At 32.8% G+C, this 19,175-nt stretch overlaps 3 protein-coding genes across 7 annotated transcripts; 1 reads left to right on the top strand and 2 right to left on the bottom strand.

Moving 5' to 3' along the window:
• Window positions 1–22: 22 nt before the first annotated feature.
• Window positions 23–1,898, bottom strand: LOC106662788 (JNK1/MAPK8-associated membrane protein). 3 transcript variants are annotated; one of them, XM_014387121.2, is made up of 6 exons: window positions 1,695–1,898; window positions 1,228–1,469; window positions 841–1,053; window positions 618–787; window positions 457–533; window positions 23–381 (listed from the first exon to the last, which is right to left on the bottom strand). In XM_014387121.2, exons 2-6 carry the CDS (start codon window positions 1,452–1,454, stop codon window positions 166–168), a joined length of 903 nt encoding a protein of 300 aa, XP_014242607.1. In that variant the 5' UTR covers window positions 1,455–1,469; window positions 1,695–1,898; the 3' UTR covers window positions 23–165. The 3 variants fall into 3 exon arrangements, with proteins under 3 accessions (XP_014242607.1, XP_014242603.1, XP_014242606.1); XM_014387117.2 differs by having other exon boundaries at window positions 1,724–1,889; XM_014387120.2 differs by lacking the exon at window positions 1,695–1,898 and adding an exon at window positions 1,575–1,675.
• A 68-nt stretch (window positions 1,899–1,966) lies between these two features.
• On the top strand, window positions 1,967–11,988 carry LOC106662786 (28S ribosomal protein S9, mitochondrial-like). 2 transcript variants are annotated; one of them, XM_014387114.2, is made up of 10 exons: window positions 1,967–2,175; window positions 4,049–4,166; window positions 4,241–4,344; window positions 5,888–6,061; window positions 6,180–6,262; window positions 6,322–6,397; window positions 6,981–7,149; window positions 7,398–7,513; window positions 10,817–10,979; window positions 11,834–11,988. In XM_014387114.2, exons 1-10 carry the CDS (start codon window positions 2,119–2,121, stop codon window positions 11,923–11,925), a joined length of 1,152 nt encoding a protein of 383 aa, XP_014242600.1. In that variant the 5' UTR covers window positions 1,967–2,118; the 3' UTR covers window positions 11,926–11,988. The 2 variants fall into 2 exon arrangements, with proteins under 2 accessions (XP_014242600.1, XP_014242599.1); XM_014387113.2 differs by lacking the exons at window positions 1,967–2,175; window positions 4,049–4,166; window positions 4,241–4,344; ... (4 more) ...; window positions 7,398–7,513; window positions 11,834–11,988 and adding an exon at window positions 7,857–10,752 and having other exon boundaries at window positions 10,817–10,908.
• LOC106662787 (probable arginine--tRNA ligase, mitochondrial) lies at window positions 11,960–18,055 on the bottom strand. Of its 2 annotated transcripts, none has more exons than XM_014387116.2 (8): window positions 17,956–18,055; window positions 15,682–15,983; window positions 14,937–15,414; window positions 14,557–14,881; window positions 14,373–14,491; window positions 14,169–14,317; window positions 12,199–12,273; window positions 11,960–12,134 (listed from the first exon to the last, which is right to left on the bottom strand). In XM_014387116.2, the coding sequence occupies exons 2-8, from the start codon at window positions 15,831–15,833 to the stop codon at window positions 11,984–11,986; spliced, it is 1,449 nt and encodes a 482-aa protein (XP_014242602.1). In that variant the 5' UTR covers window positions 15,834–15,983; window positions 17,956–18,055; the 3' UTR covers window positions 11,960–11,983. The 2 variants fall into 2 exon arrangements, with proteins under 2 accessions (XP_014242602.1, XP_014242601.1); XM_014387115.2 differs by having other exon boundaries at window positions 17,819–18,049.
• Between the last annotated feature and the right edge of the window lie 1,120 nt (window positions 18,056–19,175).

Genomic DNA, 19,175 nt, shown 5'->3' with positions numbered 1-19,175 from the left:
CTCTTTCTCTTTATTTTTAGTTACCATCTGTTCAAAAAATGATCACACATTTTGAGAAACGTCTTAGAAAAATTTCCAATCGCAGGATAGAAGTATTTCAATTATCCTTTCTCCATAATGCCATTTAAAAGATTAACATAATCTTTATTCAACAACAAAGAGGGTTTAGTCTGTATGCAATTTGTGTGGATCAGTAAATCTGGCAGTTACAATGTAGAAGAGGGCAGGCAAAGGTACTAGGCATAGGAAAGCCCCGTGAAGTACAGGTTCGCCCAGTTGAGTTAAAGATATGATACCATAACCATGTACTACCCAGTGGCCTAACACGATTATCAGGTTCCGTACATCCGTAACTGTGCTGATGACCAGAAACGTCATGGACTGAAATAAAGAAAAATTTTAAACTTTAATTTATGAACTTAGATTTGATAAAAAAAAGCAACTTATTTTACAAACCTGGTCCATTTTAAAAGCAAAATGAGCTGCATTTGATATCACAGAAAGTACAATTACTATGTATGGAAAGGTGTAATCTGAAAAATAAAATGATGTCCACGATCTTAAAATCCAAACTTAATAAAATTAATTTGAAATCTTGTTAAAATAATGTAACTTACAAATAATGCCGCCGAAAACAGCATGGAATACGGCCAAAATGGGAAAGAAATACAGGGCTGCATAAATCGTGACTCCACCCGTCTTAAGCCTGAAAAACTTCACAAGCCAAGGTCGCAGGAGAATCATAGTCAGAACAGAAGTCCCATAGAATACAAAGACCATAGTATGCCTAAAACAAGAACATTGTAGAGACTACACTGATGTATTTTTTAAAAAACATACAATGGATACACCGCTTCTTGAGTGCAATGCAGCAGTTCAGTATAATTTGGACGAGGATTATGAAACAGGGTATACCAATCGGACAACGATTTCACAGGACATGACTTCAAGTCAAGTTCTCCGAATGGTTCTACCAAAAGCAGTGTTATAAGAGCTGCTAAAACAGTTTCTAAAAGTGCTGATAAATGAAGCACCAGAGCACCTTGGCTTAGTCTGAAAATAAGTAGATATTGTAAATTTAAATAATATATAATACAACTAAGTACACATTTGTAATTTTGACATGTTCATCTTAAAATAATAAAGTCATTCAACAACTTGGATAATATATTAAGAGAAAAATAAATTTTGTTGCACTTTGTCTAACTATTAAACAACCGTACTTACTTTCCCCTGAACGGTGTTGTGTTGTCGATAGAAAACCAATGCAGCACTAAAGGTGAGAAAGTCATGAAGCCGAGATAAAGCCAGTCATAGAATACAGGTTTCTCACCGCAAGGCACACACAAGGAAGAATCGTTTGCCCTGAAGCCCCTCTCGCACGCTCCGCACTCTCCCCAAGTGCCGTTCCCCAATGGCATTCGACCACAATACAGCCCAGGACATTTGATCATCTTAAAATCTAATTTCTAAAATGTAAAATATAAATTAAAACAAAAAAATGTAAATCTAACAAAATTCAATTTTTATTAGGAATTGAAAGTTGTGGAGTTTCAAATATAAATATAAAGTACCTATGCTACTAAAACACTAGGAAGTCATAGTATCAAAATATCTTTCAAACATTATCAATTAAATTCATTAATGACTTTCCATCAAAAGGGAACATATTAAAGATGAGATTACGATCTAACCTTATGTATACAAAGTTCAAAATACAGACCTGCTGAGGAAGAGGAACCTCATCCCTCTAAATTTCTTAGATTTTATTTTTCAGTTGTCCACCTTAAGAAAGCTATGTTTATTCTACTTTATTATATTTTTATATTGAAGTTTGTTTTCTATTGTCTTCGATGGCCTGTTTTTCGGTTGTTCATCATAAACTAGATCAAGATCTATTAACCTTCATCAGTAACCAAAATTTAACGTGAAGTTGTAACCTTCTTATAATTTTTTTTTAATAAACTGCCATAAGCCGATTAAACGCGAGGAAGATGAAATGACAATGTTCATTAGCAGTGATATCAAAATATTTCGAATTTTAATTCTATCTTCTAGTCTATAATTTTTGTGAGCATACTTTAATAATAATTTTTGGCTTGAAACAAAACTGTCGGCATGTTGTTAAACAGTAATGTGAAAAGGCTGTTTAACTTGGCCAAGCAGTTCCAAAGAGTAAGTTATTGTACTATAATCAAATATATTTCTAAAATAAGTAAATATGTAAGTAACCAAGGTGTAGTACAAGTAGCGAGGCGGGGAACATCACGTTTGTTAAGTCCGACTTCAGATGATATGGAGTTCTCACCACAATAGTGAAAGTGGGATGTAGATGTCCAGGGTGACTGTCTGTTTCCTTGGGTGTTTCTTTGATATCAGGTTTGACACTCTTCCATTCATTTTTTTTCTGTGTCCCCATATCTAATTAGTTCGAACTAGATGTAACCCAGATTTTTGATATGGTGGTCTGGCACCAACTTACAAACTTAAATGCTTCTTTCCAACTCCTAGCCTTATCCTGAAATCCTATCTAACCGAATGCTGCTTCAGAGTGAACGAGTTCTCGGAAGTCAGATAGATACGATCCGGCGTCCCACAAAGTATTCTCCGTCTCATCGTTTAGCTCATTTATACTTCCATCATCACTACCTACATGGACAATAACACAATTTTGTCCTCTAACTTGAATCCAAGCTACCTCCAACATCCAAGAACAATTTGAGTTTATTGGAGATGGTACAAAAAGTGGAGGACAAGACTGAATGACGAAAAAGGTAATCAGTGTTCACATTGTAAAAACAGACTTGGTCTCCACTGTAAATCAATGATAGAAAGAGATACCGTTTTCCAATCAAGTCAAATACTTAAGACTATACTTAAACAGCAGACTGATGAAGAGTGGAACACAAGACTTAAGAGACAACTACAAAAACTTCTAGGACCGAAATTCATATTGTCTGTAAAAAATAAAATAGCTTTATTCAAGACTTCATTGTGAACACTTTGGAAAGTAGGAGTGGAACTGTGAAGTTCTGCCAAGCCATTCAAAATCCAGCACATTTACTCCTTTCAATTAAAAGTGCTCAAGCAATTTGTCAAAGCTACTTACTACATTACTAACCTCACAATCCACAATGACTTAAACAATATTTTTGTCAATGAATTGATCCGTTCCTTATTCCAAAAGTTTCACACCAACTTCTCGATCCATCCCCTTTTTGATCTTGAGCCCTTTCTTCATGTTTCCATTTCTCTTGAGCAATTTCGAACATTAGTGGACGCATGGAAACAAATGATTTAATTATGATAGGTGTTGGTAATAAATGGTACTGGTATTGCAGCTGAATACCACTGGTCAAGGATTATCAGTATTACTTCTAGAAGCTCAAGATCTTGCTAAAGCAACTTCTGCTAGTTCCAAAAATATTCCCTCACACTAAGAGCATTAGCTTGTTTCTCTTGGCATGTATGCTGGATCATGTGCTAAATAAACAGGCTGTAAATAAAAATATTTTTTTTTTAATTTCCCAGTAATATTATTGAGTTACATCAAAATTATATTGTTGTATTTGGTCATTCCCAAACATTTTAATATGTTCTTACTGTGTTTGTCTGTCAGATGCATTTCAGCTTTCATTAATTAAAGTGCTAACTGTACATACACGGAGAAATTTCATGCAACTTTGCACTTTAGATACAATGGAGAACCCAGAACCCTATACATTCTGGAATAATGCAATTATGGTCATTTGCACTACACACCAGGCCGTGAAGAACACTTATTTCAGTTGTCTGCATTTAAAGAAAGCTGAAATAAATAAAAATGGGTTTGTGTTGTCTAGATTTGAATCTGACAAAATACATTCTTGATAAACTTGAAAACATGCAGAAGAGTTCCAAATTTATAGTCACCTATTGATGTGTATACATTTTATTGACTTTTTTAACATTTGATTTTAATTACTTGTATGAAAAATATTAAGGTGTTGCGCTAACCCCCTTTTTTTACAGTACAAATATTATAAATTATCATTAATTATATTTTCAGTGTTCAGTGAGTACTGCATCAGATAAGTTGCAACCTCAAACTCAAGAGAATGCACCTGCTGAGGGGAAAAATATGAGCCAAGCTATGAAAGCTTATTTGGAACGCGCCAAAACATACAGTAAGTTGCTTATTTTTTAATAGTTTAAATTTGATTTTGTCCAAATACAATTGAAGCAATTTAAACAATTTCAGATGAGTTTATTGAGGGTGAAGTCAAACAGTACAACATAGGAAAAAGACATCTGGCAAATATGATGGGCCGAGATCCTGAAACATTTACTCAAAAGGAGATTGATGTAAATATTCCTACTTAGATTATTTTAATTTTTTTATGACACCTATTGACTAAAATTAAAATCATAAAAGCCAATTTATTTTTTATTGTATGTTTTGTCTGTTGATTGCTTTATTTTATGATTCCTTAAAAGTAAAATGTTGTAACATTTTCAAACAATGTTTATGGTCATCCTGGTCTGCCTATTTAAAAAAAAAACCTCGCTACAAAAGACATATGCACAGGTAAATGCACAGACCAATCATTTCAAGTGTGGCTTCTAATTAACAAAGCTGCCAAATGGGTGCCAGAATTATCAGAGATGAAGGAGACCGAGTGGTTAGGTTGTCCAACTCGTATTTGTCACGCTAGCAATTCTGGGTTCAAATCCCAACAAAGCTCATGGCATGTTAATTAATAATGGTATGCAAAATGAATTACAAACTGGTTTGGCCCTTCGTCTGTGACACCTAATGGGTAACACTCTCCTATATGACCGTAATTACTTTACTTTTATCAGAGATGATGAAAATTGTTTATATTACTGATTTTCCCTCACAGTTTCAAATTGAATTCAAATTAAAAAGAAATAGTTTGGAGTTCATAATAGTGATGGTGTAAAAAATTATACTAAAAAAAATTAAAGATGTCTATTTTGAATTAATTTCATAACTTGGCTGAGAGTTAAAAGTTAATAAATAAATAAAAAATGATTTCATTATATATCTAATTTCACTTTTTGGCAGGTTGAATGTATATAATTGTTGGTTGGCACTTACAATTCACAAAAACGTGTTTGTACACATCGGTCTGATAATGAGCATTTAATATTCACAATTAGGATAGTTGTTAAAATCAGTTTGTGAGTAGAATGATCCTTTCCAAAAAGTAAAAAGTATTGCAGTTTGGAAACAAAAAATAATCGAAGCAACAAAAATATAGTTATGTAATTTATGACATACAGGGGGGGGGGTTTCCAATTATGTTGGCTTTCAATGAGGAGGTGGTCGAATCACTTTAAATACTTTTTTAAATTATTCTCAAAAGTTTCAAAACCAATGAAAATATGAAAGCCTAACAAGAATTAGACAAGTATTGACTTGGCTACTGTAGTCCTGAGAATAATATCATTTGATAAATTATCTGGCCAAACTATTTCTAAGATACTGCAGCCATTTTCACCATGCACTGCATTTTTTCTCTATACTAGCATTTTTCCTTTTCTAAAAATAAAATGATATAAAGGAGCAGAAATATTAATAATAAATAATCCCACACTGCATTAACAATTTCAGTGGTCAGTATTTACAAAAAGATGTAATAATTTAATAAGTTTACAAATTCAATATTGTCAACTAATATCCAAAAATGGACATACACATTTATTCCGCTTAAACATCGTATAAGGAATTGTATGGCATACTCCCATTCTCAAAAATAGATGTTTGTAAACACGTAGAGCAATGAGCCATATAAATAAACTGTATAAGCGTAGAATTTTTTTTTTCTTCTTCTTCTTCTTCTTCTTCTTCTTCCACCTTAATTGTTTTCAACTTTCATTCCAGGAAGCCATAGAGTATTTATTTCCTTCAGGACTATTTGAACCGAAAGCACGCCCATTTTTAAAGCCGCCTCATTTGGTTTTTCCTCCTAAAAAGGATGCCGAATTTGACACAAGCGGCCGGCCATATCACTTTCTCTTTTACACAGGGAAACCAAATTTTTACAGCATCATGCATGTAAGGATGTATTAAAATATGATTATATGCTACATATATAAAATATGTTGATTTGAAAAATTAATTATATCATGATCCAAATTTTGTTGCACTTGTTTATCAGATATTTCAATTATAGGAAGTGGTGAAGCATATAAATTCTCTGACAAAAGAACAGGATCTTATTCTCAAGGGAAAACAAAATAGCTTTTATGGAAAATGGTATTTTTTTTTCTTTTGCCAATGCATTAGGATTATTTTGAAATTGTATGTTCTTTTAGTGATATTTCTGGAAGTAAATGGCTATCCAAACAAGAACTGGAAAATTTAACGGTTGAGATCATACATGATATAGAGGTAAGATTAAAATTCACACTCATCCTTAAATTATAAATAACTTTCTTCTCCAGTATGTAATTAACTTAGCACTATACATTTGTACCAGAAACATTCAAATATCTGGTTTTAGTTTAAATAAAATCCTCCTGTAAAAATAAATTAATACAATTACTGGCTTAAAACAAGCTAAATCTATAATACTAAAAATCATTGATAAACCCATGTACAAGTGGTGTTTTTTTCCTTACATAGCATTCTCATTATTTTTGTATTTTTTGGTTATTCTCTAGGGCATTTGCTAGAGAATAAACTTGATAAACTTGAGGGCTGTTGCTTGTAAAAAACTTGATAAACTATAAATTATACCTGTTTTATCAGAAGCTATCATACATAGCAATCATCATGATGCCCCCCACAGATGATCAGATTCAATCATAATACTCTTCTCAACTCATAGTATAAGTTATAACTCATTGTCAGACAGATTTGAGCCTTTACATATTTACTTTTCTAGTTAATTAAAATTATTATGTTTTTAATGTGTGAAACAAAAATTATTTCCTTCAAAAACCAAGTGTTTTATTTTAATTTTTCCCACCAGTATAATAATTTAATCTATGCGTTGGATCGACTCATCGAGTTTGGTGAGACAGCAAAATGCAAGGATTTTATAATGAAACTGAGGGTACCTTTGATGGAAGCGACCATGACTTTTGTACCCCCTGAACCAAAATTTGAAAGCGATGGAAAAGCCTATGTTACAACAAAGGGTAATTAATTAATTATTATTTAGGATATTTGATATTATTTTTATTTTAACAGGATTTTTTAAAAAATAATTTAATGTATGTGTTCATACAAGGAATTTTATCTCAAGAAAACTAATATGCTTGATTGAAAAATGATTAAGCATAAAAAAACAAGTTTTTATTCTAGTTTAATATGATAGATTAATTAGTCAGAACATTTTGCCAGTTGTGCTGTTAAAACAAGGCCTAATAATAAAGGTTGTTTATAGATTGCCCTAGAAAGTCAGCAAGAGCGGAGGTGACAGTCATTTACCCGGGGACAGGAAACATATCTATTAACGGGAAAGGAATTGAATATTTTTCTACAATACAAGCTAGAAATCAGGTAAATAGGCTGTTCTATTTTAGACTATAATCTTTGGAAATTTAGTCTGTTTGGAGCTTCTGTTCACTTGTTTGTTTACCCTTCCTTTTTCCATGTTTAATTAATCTAGTCTATTTTTGTGGTCAATGTTCTTTACAGCGTTATATCTTTCTTTGGTATCTTTTTATTTTTGGAATATTTGTTATGTTTCAAACTGAAAGTTATTAAATTACTTTTACCATTTCTTCTTTTAATTTGTTAAATGATTTAACAAGGACAGTACAGATTTTTTTATGTGCTGAAAAGATAAATTTAATTACTGTTGTTTTTACTACTTCCATTTTTATTGAGTTGAACAATTGTTTCTTATTTTATCGTTTTTATAGATTTTTTGTGTTTTTAATTGTGGGAACTTTAAAATGATTTCTGAAATAATCAGTCATGGTCTATTTTAATTGTGGGATTGGTGGGAGAAATGTACAGTTATGTCCAACCAAGGAGAGGGGAGTGGATGTTCTGCTTGTTTCTTGGAATCATTTGGATTCAGAAGGAAACTGTACAGTGGTGAGTCACTATGGAGAAAGTGAGTTTAGATAGGGCTACAAGTGTCAATTTAGAAGGTAGAAGGAAAAAGCCCAGCTTTATCAACAGGTGGAAGAGCTTCAGGTCGAAAACTCTACCGGCAAAGGAAATTGAATTCAAAGATGCCGCTGAAGAAGTGTTCAGTGAGAACATGGAGGATGAATTGAGCGTGAGGATATGCAAAGATACAGTCAGGCAGATGTTACTCGACTCTATGCGGTCGTCATCCGGTGATATCAGAATAATGTTAGAAATTGAAAATGGAAATGAGCCAGATTTAAGCAAGCTGACGCAAAAGGAGTTAAATATCTTCTTACTTTGGATTTGTTTTATAAAAAGGGATGACATCCTGCTAAAACTTTGTCATATCTATCCAAATATTAATTTGAATTTTGTCACTGATAGTTTTGGACCTTTACATTTGAGTTCTTTCAGTGGGGGTGTCAAATGTATGGAATTATTGATATCCAGAGGTGTTGATACAAATGTTCAAGCCAATAACCAAACAGCTCTCCATTTTGCAACAATAGGAGGTTCAACAGAAGCTGTGAAACTTTTACTTTCGAAAAATTGTAAAATTTTTGATACTGTCTTGCACTCTGCTGTACGTGCTAATTCATTAGAGTGCCTTCGAATACTTTTACGCAAAGGTATTAACCCAAACACGTGTGATATGTATGGTCTCACTCCTCTACACATTGCATCAGACCGGGGAAATCTACATATAATGAAACTGCTCTTAGATTCACCAAATGTAGACGTCAATGCTGGCACGTTAGAGAAAGGCAACACAGCATTACACTTCGCTGCAGAAGGGGGCAATCGAGAGTGTGTTCTATTGCTGCTTAGCAAAGGAGCTGATTTAAAGAGAAAAAACAGAAAAGGTCAAGTGCCGCTGCATGCTGCAACACGTTCACAGAGCACAGAATGTGTAGAGGCTCTTTTAAAATCCGGATCTAATATTTGTGAGAACGACAATGAAAACAGGACACCTTTGCACACCGCTGTTGGAAAGGCTCTACACGCTTATAATATTGTAGAAGTATTGATAAAATGGGGTGCAGATGTTAATTTACGAGATAAATACGGCTATACGCCTCTGCACATTGCTGCAGTTAATGAATTAAGACATTGTGTTGATCTTTTAATTATGAATGGAGCTGATGTAAGCGCAAGGACAAAAGGCGGGCTCACAGCTCTAAGTATTGTACGGAGAAAAACACCAGCATCACTTGTTGCCATCAGTAGACGATTAGACACATCAATTTCTCTACACGATCCTGAACAGTCATTTCGGGAGGTCGAATTGAAATTGGACTTCAGAGCACTTCTTCAGCATTCTTCAGGAGGTGAAGTAGGACTTTTAAAAACTTTAATTGATGAAGGTCAAAAAAATATGTTAGATCATCCTTTGTGTTGTGCCTTTTTACACTTGAAGTGGCAAAAAATCAGACGGTTTTATTTTTCTCGCTTATTATTAACTAGTGTTTTTGTATTGTTTTTGACTCTTTATGTTATAACGACATTGGCGCATAACTGTTACAATTCAGCAAAATATAACTTGACATCTGAACGAGAGCTTTGTGTTCAGAACTCAGCGGTGGGCAATATGTTGTTAAATAACCCAGTATTGATGGAAATTATCTGGTATATATTGGTATTTTTTACATTTTGTGAAATAGCGAGGAAAGTTTTTGGACTGGCTGGATACACCTCAGCTGGGCAATATTTTGAGCAGTGGGCAAATATTATTGAGTGGTTTAATATTTGCAGTGTATTTATTATTTCTTTTGTATACGAGGGAAGAACCTACGTATGGCAGAACCACGTTGGAGCATTTGCCGTATTATGCGGTTGGACCAATCTCATGGTTATCATAGGACAACTTCCAGTCTTTGGCACTTATGTTGAAATGTTTACTAAAGTCCAAAAAGAGTTTGCAAAACTTTTTCTCGCATATGCCTGTCTGTTAATCGGTTTTACAATAAGCTTTTGTGTTATCTTTCCAACATCAGATGCTTTCAAAAATCCACTTATAGGATTTGTTAAAGTGTTAGTCATGATGACAGGTGAATTAGATGTAGATTTACTATTGGGTTCGGAAGACAAAGACTCAATTCTTCTGAGTATAAGTGCTCATATAACATTTGTACTGTTTCTGTTATTTGTAACCGTCGTTCTGATGAATTTGCTAATAGGCATTGCTGTACACGATATCCAAGGACTGTCCAAAACTGCCGGTCTATCAAAACTAGTAAGGCAAACAGAATTGATTTCTTTCCTCGAACTGTCATTATTCCAAGGGTACCTTCCGAAACAGATCAAAAACATATTAAAATGGTCTGCACTCATGTCTCCTGCAGCATATCGTGTGGTTTTGCACGTCAAACCTCTTAATCCTCGAGAAAAACGACTTCCAAAAAGCATAATGGTAGAAGCCCATGAAATAGCAAGAAAGGCGAAGAATTGCTATGCACAAAATTGCGTTGAAGAAAAGCACAATGACATGGCGATGTTAAATCAAAGGATGGACAAAATTGAGGAACTTTTAAAAAAACAGCATTCTATTCTTGAGATGATTTTAAAGATGGAAAAAAGGATGAACAATGAAATGTCAAACATACTGAAAGATTGACTTCAATTACATTCTGAACAGATTTTTTTCAGCCTTGTTAAACGTATTAAATTTATAACTAATGGCGTTGAAAAATTAAAGTAGATATTATTAATTGGGTGTTGTAGATTTTATTTCCTCTTGAGCTATCTGGGCTAAGAACGTCCGTAGATATAAAAGCCTCTGTACAAAGTGGAGGAGAGTCTGGACAAGCGGGTGCAGTACGTTGGGGCATATCCTGGGGGCTGAGGCCATTTGTCACCAAAGACGTACTTGAAACGATGAGACTTGGTGAGTAGTTAAATGAGTACTTTAATTATACATGTGCAGTTTGGATTATTCAATAAAATTGTCCTACAGCCTAATCTTTTTAAATCGACTTGTCTATTCTTAATCATTTTGTCTGACATGTTTTGCCGTCTTCAGTGGTTGGTCTGTGTCTGACACCTTATCAACCAATTTTTACCAGAATTTAGAATGAACAAACTCAGAACAATTGCACAGATTAGGGGAAACATGTCTGATAAGCTAATAATCAATGATAAACAATACCCAGTAGACAAGAAAAATCACTTTATTAAGCTACCCGATCAACACCTTTCAAACAAGATAATTAATAGCCTCTGTTGTTTTTTCAAATAGAAACACAATGTGTTACACGAAAAACACATGCGTTACAAACATGCATATTAAACAGTAAAAAAATTCCCACATTTTTTTAAATCTTTTTCCTTCTTGAAAATGTAATTATTCTGTTATTCCTAGTATCTGTTATTTTATAGATTAAATGTTATATAACATATTAAACTTGACTCAGTTCTATATTTTTAGTTATCGCTCCTCCTTTGTGATAACAGAGAATAACTAAAAATATAGAACTGAGTCAAATCAGATCAACTCCTCAGTTTCAAGGTAAAATAAATAATAAATTAATTGCTTCTCCTCTTGCTTTTTTTATCGTTTGATTGTCTTAAATTGACAAATAAATAACAAGGAGTTTATTATTACTCCTATGAACCCTGAAGATGCATAGGCATCAATAAATAAATTAGTTGAAACAGTTGGTTATTTATTTGTCAATCAATTATTTAATTATTTAAAAAAAATTATACATTAAAGTGTTTTTCTTTTCTTTTCTTTTCCAGCTGGTCTTTTGACAAGAGATTTTAGAAGGAGGGAGAGGAAAAAGCCTGGTCAGGCAAGAGCAAGGAAGAAGTTTACTTGGAAAAAACGTTGAAACCTTTTTTTTTAAAACAATTATAGCATTTGGATAACACGTACAATAAAATGTTTATTTACATTCTGTCCAATGGTTTTAGCCCTAGTAATTGCATGGATATGTATAACGTTTCACGAACTTTACGAAAAAGTAATAGCCTTTGGTTTCCGATTTCTACAGGCTGATCCTTCACAAACAACTGTGTCAGCGCTTTTGCGCATAAATTGCTGTGAAAGAAAAAAATAATAATATACTTATTTACAAACAAAAGCAAAATAAAACTATACTTACCATACCCTAAAAAGATATTGCACTAGGTAAGAAGATTCAAGATCTTTGCTTGTATGTAGTAATACATCATCAAACCTAAAAATAATGTAAGTTTATACAAACTGAGGAAAACTACAATTTTATAATTGCTTAAGCCTGTTTTTTAAATTTGGCCCTCCAGTATGAGGGCTTGGCGATCTGATATTTTTGAAGGAACTTCTGGGACTATTTATCTTTTTTAATTGACCCTTCCACATGTGAAAAGGCAACCCACATACACATTGTGTTCAAAGCTTAAGTTTGAAATGAAAATTCTGAAATGATATCTATGGTCATAATTTTAGATTAATTATTGTAAAAACAAAACTGAAAAAAGTTAAAAAGCTCTAAACTAAAAAGTTTTACGTTACTCGTCTACCTCATAATCAAAATAAACATCATCCTGAGTTTCTGTGCCAGTTCTATCTGTGGCCAAATTATTGTAAAACCTCCTGGCATCTTCGTTGGTAAGAAACTTTGTCAGGTGTTGCAAGTTATATTTTTCCAAATTAATAGGACGTAGGAGTTACGAAGCTGCTGTTTTGGTGGGGGGGGGTTCTTTCCCCTTCTTTTGCCTTTGTGGCACCGACAACATGTGCTTATAATAAGCTCCACAGAATGAAGTGCGGTGGTGTATAAGAGATATTTTCAAACATTGAATCGTTCTTGTGGGGATGGGACATTTCGATTTGTACATCGAAGAATAAGAAATTCGTCTATGATTTGAAAAATTCCCGCTTAAAGTCTATAACAGTGAACGGTTAGGGTTTGCATCTGCTCGGACCAATCACATCCCTCCATCCTTGAGGCATATCTTCATAGGATTTTTTGATTAATCATGCTCATATCTCTATCACACTCCAGATCCACGGATGGGAAAGAAAATTTTTACACAATATATTCTCCCTTTTACTGTTGTGAGATGGTGAAGGAACGCAGAACTGTACATGAATCACAAAAAATTATAAGCGTTCTGACTGCTTGTGGAAGAATTTTTAAATGCTGGAGAGATGGATCCTCATCGTTCTTCCTTAGGCGCCCAGGAGTCCCATAGTTCTTCCACTGTGCCGCCCATTTTCAAACACGATTTTTAATGGAATCTAATTGGTTTTCCCTAGCAACATTTGGTGGATTAATTATTAGTTAATGTCACAAACCAAAATATGCCGGTGAAATCTCGATTCTGACAGAAAATGGACCCTCACTGTTTTTCCACTGTTCTGGGGGGAAAATATATGTATGTAAAATCAACTTAGGGTGGTGGGTCCATGTGTTCATCCATATTCTGGAGATTCATAAAAATTTGATCCAATAAATACATTCATAGAATATGTACAGATAAAATTTAGGGAATCACTATTTGATATTCTGCCAATGCCTCTCCCTTTCACTCTGAACACAATTACCGTGGGGTACTCTACATTACCACACTCAACTGATCAGACAAATAAATACATTCATTTAGTATGACAAACTAACTAACCTAGTTTGGTGGTTATGTCTGATAGTCATAGAAAAGCCACACGTTGTTCTGTGTGGCATGAAATGTTCACATTATACCAATAAGTGTTTTACAGTATTTGAGCACCACACAATGGTTATCACCATGGGTATGCTTTCTTTAAGTGTTTGACTGTCAGACGTTCAGCTGCCATCTTCAGCATGTACATTTCCACACGTAAGTGCTTTTTTAACTTCTAATTGTTTTCCAGTTGAATGCATCTGACACACAGCCAGTAAGATGCCAGACAATGAAGAGATAAAATGTTAGTGACTTATCAAAGGTAAAATGTTTATTTTAATTTTTTCTGCTATTAGTTGTTCGGATATCAAAAAAATTTACTTCTCAAATTTACCCTTGCCTTACTTATTTTAAGAAAATAATTTGAACTAAATGATTTCTTTAAGATTTTAAGATTTTTTCATTATAAGTAGTAAATAAATAATCTTACTCAAATAAAACTAAAGCCAATTCAACAGCAATATCTTCATTTAATAGAGATGGATCACATTTATCCACAACTCGGTCGTCAAACTTTTCCTCCAGGCTTTTCAACCGACAATGCGTATATTGGATTTTGATGCCAGAATCTCCTGTACCCTGTAATAATTTGTTACAAAAAGATTTCTTTTTTGGTGCCCAAAACTTGGCTTACTTGCATTGCAGTGTCCCAATTAAACTTGAAGTCACGTAGCCTGTTATGTCTTAAAATGTTCACAGAAAGTGCAGAAAGTCCTAGTATCCGAGTCGTATCAGGATCTGATGTTTTTGTATCTGAAAGAAAGACATTTGACAATAATTTTAACTTAGATCTTATAAATCGTTTAATCTGTATATACTTAATGAATTTTTTTGCTGCTCAGCCATTTTTATACAAACTTTATCCAATATATCTTCTAAAAATATACTCGTTCCTTTTCTAGTGCTCATTCCCACGACCCTTCCAAAAGGGACATGCTCAATAATGTTTAATCCTGAAATGTTACAAATGGCTTCTTTCAGATTGTCCATATGATTACTTTGGCTTTTATCAACAACGTAGAGAATTTTGTCACATCCGTATTTTTCAAATCTATCTAGAGCTGCTGCTACATCTCTACTGAGATACAGAGTAGTATTGTTCTGTCTCATCAAAGGTACAAACTGTCCATTAAGATGCATACCCTGAAAAACAAGTTTGTACAACAAATTATTTTCACATTTTATACGATTATCTTACAAGTTGACCATTCTCAAAGGCGACTTTTTTCTTTTCAAGGAGAGTGTTAAATAGCTCCTTAACCGATGATGCTTTGTAGTCAGATTCACAAGAGAATTCGTCAAAGGAAATCCCCAAGGTTTGATAAGTTTCTACTAAATGTTTTATAGCCTCGTCCCTCATGTACTTCCACTCTTGATTTTCTTTCTCATCGCCGTTTTCCAATTTGGTGAAAATTTCTTTGGCTTCCTCAGTTGAATTATGACTGGTGCAAGCCTCCACATAAGCATCGTACATAGCTTTTATTGGATTGGAAGAAAAATCTTGCTTGTTGTCTTTTTCCAGTCCAAGCTTGACAAAACCGATTTGTGTTCCCCAATCTCCCAAGTAATTGATTCTTGTAATTTTATTATCCCTTGAGAGTATATTTGATACAAAATGTCCTACAATAGTTGATCTCAAATGGCCAAAATGAAAAGGTTTAGCTATATTTGGAGAACTGAAAAAAAGTACCATTAAAATAAATATTATTCATGTAACTACATTTACAAAATTGTTATACTACAAAACTATTTCTTATTGCTATATCTATCTATTCTTGATGGTATCATCTCTGAGATACATTTTGAATTCAACCTTCAGAGGTTGGTCTGAGTGTTTTCTCATGTGTGTCCTTTTTAAAAGTTCTAATAGTTCATAAAAGCCAAAATGTGTCTCATAGAATAGGAAGATCATGAATGCAATCAAACCTTATGATGTTGATCACCTGTATTCCACTAAAATATTTCTTTTTTTCAAAACATTTTCAGAATTGAATTGTGGAAATAGGCATTCTTTGACGATCTCAGATTTTCTCACAGAGAAGAAAATCCTCCCTTCTTTCTCATGGACTTTTTGAATTATGTCATCCTTTTTCATATCCAGGATTCTTGTTGAAGGGAAATCCTGCAGTTCAGACACATCCAAATAAATATCTGCGCTGTCAGATTTTACATCATTTATCTTCGATGAAAATTGCAGTGAGAGGTGAACATCTTTTTTAAACGAGGCGCTCAAATGTTCAACAATCTGAAACAAGAAATAATTGTAATGGAAAATTCCACAATAAAAATCTATGTTTTTATTAAACTTTTCTGATTAATAAAATAAAGTGCAATTTATCATCAATTAAAATACATACAAAAATTAATGTTTGAACCAAACTATCACTTTCATTTTGCATACAAAACAATTTAAATTTTCTATTTTAATAGACCAACAAAGTGTTATATGTTACACGCTAAAAGGTTCATAGGGTCAGTATATTTAGTCCTAAAATCAAATACCCAAGGGAATTCAAAATGTTTCAAGTGAATTCATGCAAGGGAGAGTTTTGTTTAATTTCTGAAAAGAGATACATATATAAGGACATAAGTTTCATCATCTCTAATCATTCCTGATCAGCATATGCAATTTTTGTTTGCCATTTTCTCTTGGTCTGCCTTCTTTTATAAGCTCTGGTGGTTTTGAAATGCACAACTGCTGAATAATGATTAAAAGCAAAAACATGTTGAGAATAGGCAGATCAAGATGCTCAAAGAAAATAGTTAAGCTCATTCAAAGTCACTGCCCACTGGGATCCTGGACTACAGGAATAAAGAAAATTAACAAGTGTGTAGAGATTAGTGACCACATCTCACGATATCTGAATAAAAATTAATACTTTACAATTAAATAAATTACCACATTTCTGCCAAATCAATTATCTTACTACTAGAAATACATGCCATAAGAGGCGTTAAAATAATAAAAACAATAAAAGAAGAGAAGGTAAGAAATATTAAGAATATTCTCTCCTTAGACAAAGTCAATCTAATAGTTTTTCACAGGATTTGAAATTTATTACATAAGAGGAAGCAAGAAACACAGTAATATTCAGTTTAACAGATTCAGCTGGAATAAGAAGAAAAATATAATTAGTTCCAAGCATAAATCTGTTAATGTTCAAAGCTTTTAATATTACAACCACACATGAAATTTCAAGGGGTGTGAAAACATGGTAAAAGCTGGATTTCACACCTGTTTAAGTATTTTTCAATACCATGGATTTTAAACTAGAAAACAACACAAAAAAATATACTGAGATGAGATTTTATTTTAATTTCAGAAACCACATTCCACAGCAACCTATATCCAATCGAAAGAGAATGAACTAGTGTTTTATAAATGTGAAATAGGTCTTACAAGTGGTGGAGACAAATAAATATGAACATGAACAGACTGCATCCACATAGATATTTTGTAACCATAATTAAACAAGATATTCAATTATAGTTATATATATTTAATATTGATTATCAGAATTTAAACAATGAAACTATCTTTTTATCTAAAAATCAGGTTCTTTAACTTATTAATGTTCAAATGGGTGAATATTGTCAGTATCGGGCCTGCCCTGAGAAATATCGAGCATATGGGGGGGGGTGAATATGACCAGATTTATATGTTTGTGGTGATGTATATTTGAACACCTGAGGTACAAATGAGACTAACATTTTAAGATATGGACTTAGTTTTCATATAAAAGCAGTCAGTAACAGATCGAGATGCTCAAATGGCTGCAAGATGAAAAATACTAATGAAAGACCTGAAAAATAAGTAAAAACCCGCAAAGGGCCAGCGATGACTTCAGTTGATTATTGGCCCCTAAACTTCCCACATTACTATTATTATTATAATTTTCTGTATATTCAGTATTAACTAATAAGCAGCACAATATAACAATAATAATAACTATAATACACTTGCAGTTTTTGAAAAATAATTAACTTCTTAATATTGTTAGCTTTTAATAAAAAATTATCGTTGTGTCAAATTGCTATTTAATAAAGAAAAATGTTAACAACTGGAAAATCGTTCCTCACCCTCCTACGAATATATTCCTTTATTGACATTGTGATAATCGTTACAAATTTATTAATCTGTTTAAATAATTCAAATCACAGTTCCTAATGAAAACATTCCCACTTGACAATAATAAGAGAGTGGCTTGTTTTAATACCAATGGACAGATCAATTATTTCCAGTGCCGACTTTGAATTCACGTGTTATCACAAATGTTCACATTTTCTGAAAATCAGAAGTAACCGCTACCGGCAAACAACAAACTGATTCATGTGATATGTGATCAGTAATGTGATGTAATGACAAAGTGCGTCACATTCGGATAGTCATTAAGTAAAAAAACTAACTTGGCACCTTGCCCTTTCATTTTCCTTTCAATGTAACAACTGTCTATTAAAAATTAATAATAAAAAAAAATGACTGTCTTTTTATAATATGCTAAAAACTATGCTTAACATAAAACAGGCTAACATTTGAATTGAACAACAGAACTACCTCAATGAAAAATTATGCAAGAAGTTAATTAAAACTACACTTAGATTTTTTTAAATTAGGATAGGATGAAACAATGCGTCACAATCAGAAACCAACATTTGGTTCTACACAAGAAAATGAAAGGATTATATGGACTCAAACATATTCAGAACTGAAAGGTATGTATACAGTATAGCAATATTTTTAAAATAGAAGTTTATGTTATTGAGAGGTCACCTAGAATATGGTACTGAATTGTGAAGCTAAACTAAATATTTTTCTAAACTACTAGTTCTACTACTACTAGAAACACTAAATATGTTTGTAACTACAATATTATATGAACCATCAGGGTGCCAAAAAGAGGGAAAAAAAGAAATGTTCCAATCAAAAAATTGTTTAATTTGTTATCAGTTTATTATTAATTATTATTGTTAATTTTTTATGCAAAGATGGTTGAAGAGGATATTTGGCTTGCGTGGGTGGGTTCGAATCCCACTCGTGACACAAATTTTTCTTCTCGACTGTCTGTATAAAAAATTTATCCAAAATGCCACCAAGGGCTGTCAAAACTTTGTTATTCAATTTTTGTATGTCCCAAGTGCTCTGAATGCACATCCACTGCTTTTAAGGAGTCGATAAAATATAACTGACAGCATGAAGCAATTTCACCCTCATGTGGCAACAAATTCTATATGAATTAGTGGATCTGTCGTTTTTTAAATAACAAAATAATTTTTACTATTTTATGATTTCTAATTCAAATTGTTAAGATCTGTATTTGCTTTTATTGTAATTATTACATATATCTCATTTATGTATGATTTGTTAATAATTTATTTATACTTCATTATGTTAAAAATATAAGTATTATAAAATATACATGACAGTAACTAATATGAA

Source organism: Cimex lectularius, unplaced genomic scaffold, assembly GCF_000648675.2.
Source record: "Cimex lectularius strain Harlan isolate CLEC.00 unplaced genomic scaffold, Clec_2.1 scaffold73, whole genome shotgun sequence".
NCBI classification, from domain to species: domain Eukaryota; kingdom Metazoa; phylum Arthropoda; class Insecta; order Hemiptera; family Cimicidae; genus Cimex; species Cimex lectularius.
This window is presented reverse-complemented; position numbering and strand designations above follow the sequence as displayed.

Bases quoted from the DNA above. Each gene is read 5' to 3' on its own strand.
- LOC106662788 (XM_014387121.2), bottom strand. From the start codon at position 1,454: ATGATCAAATGTCCTGGGCTGTATTGTGGTCGAATGCCATTGGGGAAC. The intron at 534-617 runs GTAAGTTACATT...TTTATTTTTCAG, and splicing joins TGTTTTCGGCGGCATTATTT to ATTACACCTTTCCATACATA. The intron at 382-456 runs GTTTGTAAAATA...TCTTTATTTCAG, and splicing joins TTGCTTTTAAAATGGACCAG to TCCATGACGTTTCTGGTCAT.
- LOC106662786 (XM_014387113.2), top strand. From the start codon at position 8,067: ATGGAGAAAGTGAGTTTAGATAGGGCTACAAGTGTCAATTTAGAAGGT.
- LOC106662787 (XM_014387115.2), bottom strand. From the start codon at position 17,848: ATGTCAATAAAGGAATATATTCGTAGGAGG. The intron at 12,274-14,168 runs GTAAGATTATTT...CATTATTTTTAG, and splicing joins TTGGCTTTAGTTTTATTTGA to GTTTGATGATGTATTACTAC. The intron at 12,135-12,198 runs GTAAGTATAGTT...TTTCTTTCACAG, and splicing joins CAATATCTTTTTAGGGTATG to CAATTTATGCGCAAAAGCGC.